Source organism: Calypte anna, chromosome 9 (genome assembly GCF_003957555.1).
Source record: "Calypte anna isolate BGI_N300 chromosome 9, bCalAnn1_v1.p, whole genome shotgun sequence".
In the NCBI taxonomy this organism is placed as follows: Eukaryota; Metazoa; Chordata; class Aves; order Apodiformes; family Trochilidae; genus Calypte; species Calypte anna.
Genome location: NC_044255.1, coordinates 12,914,437 through 12,925,403, shown reverse-complemented (window position 1 = coordinate 12,925,403; position 10,967 = coordinate 12,914,437). Strand labels below are relative to the sequence as shown.

Genomic DNA, 10,967 nt, shown 5'->3' with positions numbered 1-10,967 from the left:
CCCTCCGCAGCACACACCGGCAGTCACCAGCGCTGAGCCCGCTCAGCGGCGGGGATGCCCAAGGGCGGCTTTCACTGAAGGGAGCGCCCTGGTCCCACTCCCTCGTCTTGCGGGAACCGCCGCCGCGGAGGGGGAAACCGGGTCCGCGGGGGGAGCTCCTCCGCCCGGGGAGGGGACCCAGCCTCGCCTTTCCCCCGGCGCCGCCCGGCCCGGCTCCGCCGGGGCACGGCCGTGCCTCTAGGCGCCCTGACGGGCCGGGCGGGTCCTGGGGACCGCCACCCCTTTTCCCGGGCTGGGGCGGGACCCGGGCTCTGAGCTCCGTCCCCTTTAAGGCGGGGGGCGAGCTCTCACCTTGCCTCCTCCCCCCCCGCCCCGCCGAGAAGGTACCGGCCCCGAGCCGAGCCGAGCCCTGATTGGGCGGTCGCCGGGCCCGGTCACGTGGGGAGGGGGGGGCGCGCTCCCCACAGCCTCTAGGCCGCCATTTTGGTTGGAAAGTTTGGAATTTCTGAGCAGTGCGAGCGGGAGGCGGCGGGCGGCGCGAGCGCCCCAGCCCTGCCCGCCCCGGCCCCGGTCCGGCCCGGCCCGCCCTGCCCTGTCCTATCCCGACCCGTCTCTCGCGGAGGCGCCGCGGAGGGTACCGGCTGGAGCCCCGGTCGGAGCCTCTCGGTGTCTCGCCGCCGGGGGTGCGGGTCTCTCGGTCGCTCGGTCAGTCAGGCGGGGCGGCCACCGCGCCCGGCCGGCAGGGGGAGCCGCTCCGCCGCCCCCGCCCCGAGCCGGGATCAAAGTTTGTGAGGCGGAGCGCCGGGCGGCGGGGGAGCAACGCGGCCCCGGAGAGCCATGCCCGTCAGGAAGCAAGGTGAGCGCCGCACGCCTGGGGAGCCCCGGCTAATGCCGGAGCCGCTGGCTGACAGCTGCCGCGGCGGGATGGGCGAGGAGGGGTGGGTGCCGGGAGCCGCCCGTCCGCCGGCAGTGCGAGCCCGCCGAGGGGCAGGGTCCCGCCCGCGCTCTCCCAGCTGCGAACAAAGAAGCCGCCGGGCTGGGCTGGGGCGCTCCCGAGTGGGGAGGCTTGTTGCGTCCCCGGCGTGTGCATCGCCGGTTCTCCTACCTGGTGCGCCGGGGTCAGCCTTGTGTCTGGTCTCCGCTTGCAGATACCCAGCGAGCCCTGCGCCTCCTGGAGGAATACCGCTCCAAACTGAGCCAGGCGGAGGACCGGCAGCTGCGAAACTCCATAGAGCGTGTCATCAGCATCTTCCAAAGCAACCTGTTCCAGGCTTTGATAGGTAAAGGATGACTTCGCTCAGTTTGAGCTTGGGCCGGTCGGTTCTTACTTATGCTGCCACTTGTAGTGTTAAGAAGAAAGGGTGTTTTGCCCTTACGTTGCAAGGCATGTGCTTTTTGTCATTGTGTTTTTGTTTTGCATAGTAACACACGTGTTGTTGCAGATCAACAGTTCACTTGCTTCATACACTCGCTTACTTTCAAGATTTTGACTGCTCCAAACTGCTTAGAACTGTGGTGCAACTTTTTTATCCCCTGGTGCAGATTACTTCATGGAGACTGTTTTTCCATATATCCTTATTCACCTGAACAATTCTGAAGGAGTGTTTTGGTTTTTTCTTTTGAGTCCATGTATAAAAGGTTAATGAATGAGTTAGAATTGTTTTAACCTTAGGTAGGATCTAGGAAAATCTTCCTCTTGCAAAATTTCTAAAAATATCCACGATTTATATATATGAAGTACGAAATCAAGGTACATGTTTCAGGGAATAAGTATTACAGAGATTTTTTTATCCTTTGTTGCATATTGAAGTGTAGTGAAAATGCTACTAATTTTTAGTTTACGGTATCTGTAGTGCTTCACTTAAAATGTTTCCACAGGTCTTGTTGAACTACTTATGTAACTTTGTTTTTCGTGCTTGTCTGGGGAAAAAATGAGTGTAAATACTACTTTATTTTATCCAGACTTTATTTGGAAACTTTTTTTTGGAAAGCAGTGAGCTGTAGTTTCTTCTTTGTTGATTGACCCTATCTTTACCAGCAATTGAATTAAAGGAGTTTGTTAGTTTACTTTCAAGAGTAACATTTGTAAAGTTTGGTATCCTGGTCTTTTAACAGAGTAACCTTTTCCCTAATTGCTCTTAATAAGAAACATTGTAGCTAAGTCGATTTGCTTCTCTGTGTGGTTAGTGTCATGCAGGTGTACATTTTGCTTCATAACACATCTTCTTTGAATCTATGTTGTGGAAATACAGGGAGAGGCAAAAGGTAAACATGTATCCCTGCTGGTGGAATGTTTTTGTCTGGAGCATTTCATCTTACCTAGATTTTCACCAGATAGTAATCTTGCAGTGTCTTTTTTTTTAATTCATGTAAGTTCATGGAAGGTAGCTGTGCAAACAGGTCAGTTACAGAAGTCTTGTACTTACAGGACCTCAGCCTTTCTTTCCAATAGTTCATGCTAACATACCCGTTGGTGGATCAGATTATTGAAGTCTTACATTGGAAGCTTAATGTAGTTGCAGTTGTTCTTTTTATCTTCAGCCGGCAAATATCAATGTTGACTACTATTTTCTTGTTCTGTGTGTATGTGTTTTGTTTGTTTTTTTAAACTGTCTTGGAGATCCATACAGTACTCAGTTTTCTCCCCTGAATAAGACACTGATCTACTAGCCTTCGATATTCTAACCTTCAAGACACAGTTTCTTCTCATATCTACATATGGATCTTTGTTGTTTTAATAACTCTACACCTAGTAGTAGTAAAGTTATAACAGCAGGAAACCTCATACCTGCTGGCCTCATACTGCAAGAGCAGAAAACGAATGTATTTTTGCCTGGGTGGGCTACATGGCCTATTTTCTGGTCTTGTAAGAAGTTATGTTGCAACCATACCTCTAGTTTTGGTTGAGGTCAGTAACTCTGTGCACAATCAGTGTTGTGCTGCTTGGGTGTGTTGCATTAACTTTGCATTTACTGGTTCACTGTATGATTATTGTAGAGCATATGCGTATGTTCCCAGACTGTCTGACAGGTGTTAACACGGTACTTCCCAAGCAATCTATGCTGCCAGCTTCAGTCTTTCTCCTTTAGCCTGCTCCTTTCAGTGGAAATGCATCAGGGGAGGTCTTGTTTGTGGCAGGCTGCTCCTGGCTATAGTTTTCCTGGAAGCATCTTTTTCTAGTGTGGTTGACTGCGTGATGGAGGCAAAGAGTGGGAGGACTTCCTGAGATCTGGAGGATGGCTGCAGTTACAGGGAAGACCTTGAGTCTGCTCCTGCCTGCTCTCTTTCCGTAAAGATTTGGGAGCAGGCTGGATGAGGCATTCAGTTGTGCTGCAGATTCATGTTGCTTCATAGCAGACTTTTAAATGTGCCTTTTAGAGGACTTGTGATGCATCCCCAACTTAAATAACCAGTGCTGTTCTGACAAAGTTTCAAGCTCAACTGCCAAGTTATTTCCCATATAGATACTTCTTCCAGAAAGTGTGATAGGCTTAGTTTCTGTTTTTTGGTTTGTTTTAAAGTATACTAAAAAAAGAAAAAAACCCTAATCCATTTATTTTCCATTACTTCTACTAAGTTATTGCACTGTATTCAAGACCTGCCTGTCTTTGATAGGTGAGAAAGTTTGTGAAGGCTGCAGTCAGGATCTGCTATCAACTTACAGCTTTTTAGGATAATTTTTAACTTGGCAACCAAATGCTATTCTTTTAAGGAAAAAGACATTACTGTATGAACAGAAATAAATCTCTAGGTTTGTACTGGGGGAGATGAAATATTCCTGAAAACTAAACATTTATCAGTACTTCACATATTTAGATACATGTCAAGGAATTAAAGGATTTGGGGCTTTTTGAGGGTGAATTTCCATTTGGATGCTGAAGAGTAAATGGTAGTATTTTCTCCTTTGAGCCTTTTTTCAACAACCTACAAACTTGATGTGGTTCTTAAATAATAATTATAGCTTTAAATTATTTGAATTAGAGGAGTTACTATTCAATGTGAACAACCAATGTTATGAAATTGACATTAGTCCACTAGTATTATATTTTAAGTGAAATAACTATAAGAACTTTAGATTAGTAACAGAATTGATAACCAAATCTGACCTCCTTAAAACAGTCTTAGAAGGCAATTTTCTTTATTTTACTGTCTTCTGTGATGTGCTGCTTTCCTAACCTTCTTTCTTGCCTTGTCTGTCCTAAGTTTTTTTTATATATATATATTATTTTGTAGCTACACATGTGAAGACTTTTTTCAGCATAAAATAGCAAATCTGGCTAGGGGAGGTTGAATGTATTGAGTTTCATATGTGTAAGCAGTCTAATTTATATAACTTAGAGTCCATTTGCAAGAAGATATGTCTCCAGAGTTGTCCTTATGCACAGACTATTCCTAAGGCTCTATCCAGTGTGGGAAATTCTGAAGAAAAAAATGTAATGTATTTTTTTCACCATAGCTTTAGGACAAAATATGTTAAAAATGCTGTCAGCATGCTTTTACACACCTGAAAAAAGTCCTGTCTTTGAAATGTTTGTAAAATTGATGGTTGCACTAAGATAAACTCTTTGTTCACATTTAGCAGCAGTTTGTCTAGGGCTGAAACTTCTCGGAAGGTAAAGCATAGTCTGCATCTTTCTCAGCCCTTTCCATCCTGGCTTAATGACCTGAATTAGGGAAACAACCCTAGATTTTAGACTTGAGTAGACTGGATTGGGTCAGCACTCCTCCAAGTTAGTGCCCTTTGGAGTGTATTGACCATGTTCCTAATGGAAGGCATCCAGCCCCAGCTCTCTGAGCTGTGTGTGTGGCATTTCCGTAGACACTGTTGCTCTTTTAACTCTCTCAATTTTCCAGCATGGAAATATTTCCAGTGCTTGTTGGCTAAATTAAAATCAAACACAATTAAGACAGAAACTCTCTTCTCATAACTGAAACCAAAAGTACTTGCTCTTGGAGAAATTAAAATATCAGCTTATACTCCAGTGATAAAGTTAGTTATTGGAGCACATGGCATGACAGCAGAGTTAACTTCGCCAATCAGCTCAGGCCTGGGAGAGAATTTCTATTGTGGATATGTGTCGTTATTTAAGACTCCTCTTCAGTTAACCTCAGGAAGGCTTCTTTGTGAATTGCTGCCCATTTTCTAAATGTTACTGAGGCCCCAGTGCAAGTTCTTTCAGAGTCAGTTGAACAATATTTACTTTAAGAATCCAGACATTCTTGACATTAAGTTGAGAATATGGTTAGATAGCCACGGAATATTGTTTTGGTTTTGTCTTTTATCAGAGGGAAGTTCAGAGAGAATTGGACTTTCTGTCATTTTGGAAACTGCTGAAATGGTTGTCAGTGCTACATAGGATGTTCTCATGTTGAAATGTTGTCCTTGCTGCATTTTTGTGCCTTTTTCCCCAGGTTGCAACTTCTGTAATACATCTTTGATCATATTTGAGGCTGGAACATCTGTGGATATCATTCTTGTGGCTTTGTGTTTGTCTGCTTTTGGGGCATGTTACCTAAGGACATACCATGCTTGTACTTAAAATCTTGTCCTTCCTGAACTTAACCAAAGGCTGATCTATTTCAGAGAGAAATTTGACCTGGGGTTGTGTCTTCAAAGGCAGTTAAGTACTTATTTCAATGTATTTTCTTTGGTCCAGTGGAGGGAGAATGAAACCTTTTAACTGATATCTGAACAATTGGAGTGTTTACTCAGTCATTGTTAGTATGCTTCTGCCTGTAGTTTGTTCTTACTTCAGAATATCCTAGTTTTTTTTTAAGAACTTCAAATCTTTCTCCCTAGTAATGAGCAAAACAGTGAGTGAAATCCACTGTCTTGAAGAACTGCTTATTGTTTTGTGTGTATGTGATGCAGTTGGATAGCATGGGAAGTTTTGGGATTGTTGTGTGCTTGCTTTTTAAAATGTACTCCATGCTGTATATATTGGAGCATGTGGCAGTGCAATGTACTGAATTTTTGGGATTAGGTGCTGCTTTTGGTAGCCTAAAATAGCAAGTAAGACTAGTGTAAATTGAGTAGCTACTGGTATGCAGAGAAATAGTGTTGTGGCAAAAGATTATCCTTGTGGTTATTTTACTGACTGTGTATTCAGTCTTGAGTAGCTGTACTGTAGAAATTATCAATTACAACATTAATCTCTTCACAGGGCTACCATTAAAAGGGTCTGTTGACAAGAAAACTTTGTTAATAAACCTGCTGTTTGTCCAGGGACTGAAAAGAAAGTTGAAGTTGGAAATAACTGGTATAGTTACCAGGTTCTTGGAAATTTTATCTTCTGTCTCATTCTTGCTTCACTTTCTTTCCTGTGTTGTTTCACCTGTGTTGCCTGGTTCTGATGCCTGTCTCCTCCCACCCTGCCATGTACCTGGCTTTGCTTCTAATATTCCTCAACATTTGCTTCAGTGCTTGGGTGCCGTGTAGAAGGGAAGCACAAGAGAGAATATTTAGTCTTAATCTTAGGCCTGCTTCCATGATCATGTCAGCAGCAAGGGCAGAATGTCTCGTTCAGCTATGTAGCTGGAAAGCCACATGCCTCCTGTGCATCTGATTGCCTGTATTTTGAGGGATGGTGACTGTTTTGGTGCAGGTGGAATGAATCTTCGAAGAACCTGAACTGTAGCAGCTGACTGGCAGTCTCCTTGTACAGATGGTTTCCAGAATTACACCTAAGTGAACTTTGTGAGAATGCTAAGAGACCGCAGAAAGTGTTGGGCTGACCCTAGAATAACCTCCTTAGGTTACTCTTCCCTCTCCAAATTAAGGGAGGCTGTAGAGCTCTATGGTAAAGCTTTTATAAGAATCTTGTCATATGTGAATACCTTCCCATCCACATCCTCAAAAAAGCTGAATTATTTTAGCTTGAAATGGAAAGGTCAGCCTAATCCAGAGGTGCAATAGGAAGAAGTTGTGGACAAATTTTAAAAGCATTGCAATTTTAAGAAATCTGTTTTAGAATTTGGCTGCAGGAAACGTACAGGTGTACCTGTACAATGGAGATGCTAGTATGTGATGGAACCCATCCTGTGTTGCCACCAATGCCAGATAATTACCTTGGAGTCTATGAACTTACTGTTTGTAGAAGAAACCAATGCTTCTGCTGTCTCCTCTAAGCAAAGTTAATCACCTGTATGAAAGCTAAAACTGGAGTGTTGAGTGAACTCAGTCTTAAAAATATTTTGATGTTTTTGAGCACGTTTGTCTGGAGAGAACTCCTTGGTCCAGTACTGACACTATTTAGGGGACATCCTACAAATAAAACTTACTATTAACACTTACTTAGTCCATGGTAAGTTTGTTACCACTAAAGAAAGTAGTAAGTACATTCTTTTAAGAAAAAAAAAAAAATCTATCGTTATACTGGCTGTGAGTAACTGGAGCTGAGATACTTGGAGAAGGTGAATAATTGGATTTTAACTTGTTTCAGTTAGTGGTGGTTTTTATTTTTTAGGCTTAGATTGATGACCAGGTGTGCATGAGGTGGTATTAAATGGAAAAGATTGTTATGCCAGTGCATGGTTATATGATAACAATTTAAATTTTTTAAAGTTTTTCCTACCTTAGTTCTGAACGTAGAGAAGACCCTGTAGGTTTCTGAAAGGAAGCTGGAAAGAGGCAAAGTGAGGATGTAGTGAATGAGCGATTAAGCAAAGAGGAAAACATGAATGAACAATTTGGAAAGCATGAAAGGTTGGCAAGGAGCTGATCGTGTCTGACGGTGAAAAGCAGCTAGAGGAATAAAAGCAAACAAACTAGATCTGAGGGTAGATGAGGGTAGTTTCAGTTAAGCGCAAATTAAGGAGCATTTGTGTTAGAAGTGGAAAATAGCACCTTGTAGCATTGGAGTTAAGCAGAGAAGTGTGTGCAGAAGATAGGTTTAGAGGTTAGGACAGTTACTGAAACAAGTGGAAAGGCAGAGGGTGAGTAGTTGGATAGGCACTGCAGCTTGTAGTGAAGGATCTTGTAGAACAGATCATGTGGTGAGAAAGTTCCACTTTAACTTGCAACTTTTATTTTTAATAAGTCTTAGCCATTGACAGCAGTAATTGCTTCAGTTTTTAAAGAAGAAAAAAATCTCAAAAACAACCAGCTCTGAAAGGAGCTTTATATGGGTTATGATGAGGCTGGTTTTCACTTTTCATAGTATGAATGCAAACATTTTTATTGACCAGACACACATGCCTTGACACAATGCAACTGAAGAATACATGAAGAGAATACCTAATTGAGTCTGGTCATGGCTTCGATATGAAGCTTCTCTTTGTGTTTGTGTTTTCTGGTCGATCACTAATCATATACTTTTCAAGTCTTGTTTTGCTTGTCTTCCCTTGATACAGCAGGTGAAGTAAGTGTGCAGGATCGAGAGTTCCTTAGAATCAGTAGGAGTTTCTTTACAACTGAAGAATGAAAGTCTATAGCATTGTCTGACTCTTTTGCCTGTTCTGACAGTGATGGTGACTATTTACATTTTGTCTATATGTGCATTATGGAGTGCTGCTAAGAATTTGGCAGATGTCATATATCTTGGATTGCCCTGAACCGAAATAATATGTTGACCTTTGTTTTACTTTCTAGTAGTTTTAAGACTTAAGTTTTCAGCTCTTCAGGTGGTCTGGCAGGAAGTCCTAAGAAAGAAAGATGTCTTTCCCACCCTTTCCAAACACCAGCACCCCCCCCCCCCCAACTTAGAATTAGAGAAGTACTTAATTTGTAATGGGGTGATACCTCTTCTTGGACCACATACGGGTAGTCAAGTTCTTAACAGACCTGTTTGGTGATGAAGTTACCCAGATTTGAAAAACAAACAAATAAACCCAAACAACAAAACAAACCAACAGGCTTTTGCATGTTCTGTATTTGGGTGAGTGAATATCTGAGAAGAGGCAGACCAATGAGAGATGGCAATGAAATTGCTTGCATGGATAGATCTTCAAGTGAAATTCTAAACTAAGACAATTTCTGAAAGAATTCATAATCTTCTTGATTGTTTGCAAGCCTCAGGGAGCATGGTTGCACTGAAAGGTTCTCTTGAGCAAAGCTGGTACTTAAACGCTTTGTGTTTTTTTCCAGTTTCATCCAGTTTGATCTGCTTCAAGCTGGTTTTTTTCCAATTCGATCTTTCCCTCCCCATTTTTTTTTTCTGGTTTGATCACTTTTTTTTGCCCAGTTTGATCCATTTCTATTTTTTTCCTGGTTCTTTTTTTTTAAATTATTTTTATATTGCATAGTATTTACAGCTTTGGTACAACTTTTTTTATAGTGCAAAGTGATAGAAATTTAAGACCATAAACCCTGTTGCCTTCAAGGGGTACTTGTGCTTCTGAGTAATTTTTTAGGGATTTTCAGAAGATTTTCAGTATCTCAGTGGGCACAGAAACCCAAGTCCCAGCTCCTTTTGTTGCTTTGGAGAAGAAGCTAAGTTAACTCTTGCTTATGCACAAAGCTATTAAATAACACTGAAACAGAAAATCTTAAAATGAGGATACAGTTAATACAGCACAGACAAATACTGTGATTAACATTGTGTATTTTGGGCAGCAGATCACAGCTTTGTGAAGTATATGGGCACCAGTTGTTTTATGTGTATAGTGGCTACTGCAGTCTGTTGTAGCAAATATGTCAGTGTTTTAGTCCATGAAATGTTAAGCTTGTGAGGAATTTCCTGGCATTTATTTTATAAAAGCCACTCTTCTTATGCACAAATGGTTGAGATCCTTAAAGTGTAAAAATGTTACATCTAAAAATAGTAGTTTACTCTGGTCATCAAAGGACAGCTTTTAATTATTTAACAAAATACTTTCACTAAGTAGTAAATGCCAATAAAATATTAGTGTTTCCTTCTAAACCATAACATCAAACTTCCAATTTAGGTCAAAAACCTAAAGAATAACATCATGCTGTATCACATACATAAGTATTTATAAAAATAGGTGTTACATCACACAGCTGTCCAAAGCTAAGTGAAAGCTACACAGCTATAGCTTTATTCAGCATGACTGTAGATAAGGGTAGCAGCAAACAATCATTGAAGCTTAAAGAACCTGGTCTTTAGATAATTGCTATTAGAGTTAGACAAGCTAAAACAAAGCTCCAGGCAGGCCAGAACAAGTCCAGAGGCCTGGTTATTAGATTAACATGAGCTGTTACAAGCAATGTCAACATCTTGTTTATGGGGTGACATTGCTCTTTTAGGGGAATGCAGGTTTGTTTTACTTGCTGATTATACTAAAATCACACATTCATTTCTGCAGGAGAGGTGTATGTGGGGAGCTGGGCTTGACAATGAGATTTTTAGAACATGCACTGACCTTAAGTTATCCTGATTGCAAGTCTGTTCTGTGTTGAATACATAGCAGAAAGTGTCAGACACTCCACATACCAGTAGAAATGGCAAGCAGAGACCTTATGCTTTATTTCTAAGGAGCAGGGGAGAAATCTATCTGAAGGAATGGTATCATGTTGCTAGTTGGAATCCTTGTCCTTGGAAGCAGGTCTTCTAGACAGAACTGATGTAGGCTCTTGAAGTGCCCTTAAATATACCTAATTTAGGAAATGTTGGAAGAATTTATTTACTTTTTCAGTTCCGTTGTTCTTTTAATTACCACACTGTAGTTTTAGTGAACCTTGGATTCCCTTGTGAAGTCAATTTTTGTTTTGATCTATATTCAGTAGATAACTCTTCCTTGTTTGCTTTGAGACTGAGCAATTTTAGCTTGTAGTGTATCACATTACTGGTGAATGAGCCTGTTCAAAGAGCAAAACTAAGATGAGTTATGAATAGAAGGAGGGTAAAAAGAATAATGCATCAGCAAACTGTGTGTAGTTGAGCAACTTCTACTGTAATGAAGACTGAAAAAAAAAATGTTTCTTACCACTTAGCTTTTTACATTAGTAATAAGCAGAGAAAACAAATTTTCTTTTTCATGTCTTGAGAATCTTTTTCCGAACCGGT

The 10,967-nt window shown here is 41.8% G+C and overlaps 1 protein-coding gene across 3 annotated transcripts in view; it reads left to right on the top strand.

Moving 5' to 3' along the window:
• The first annotated feature begins 578 nt into the window (after positions 1–578).
• The window catches only part of DLG1 (discs large MAGUK scaffold protein 1), a 144,863-nt gene continuing 134,474 nt past the window's right edge, over positions 579–10,967 (top strand). For all 3 annotated transcript variants that reach the window (XM_030455937.1, XM_030455936.1, XM_030455935.1), the window contains exons 1-2: positions 579–856; positions 1,149–1,280. In XM_030455937.1, the coding sequence (XP_030311797.1) occupies positions 838–856; positions 1,149–1,280 (151 nt within the window). In that variant the 5' untranslated portion in view covers positions 579–837. The remainder of the gene's footprint in view (positions 857–1,148; positions 1,281–10,967) is intronic.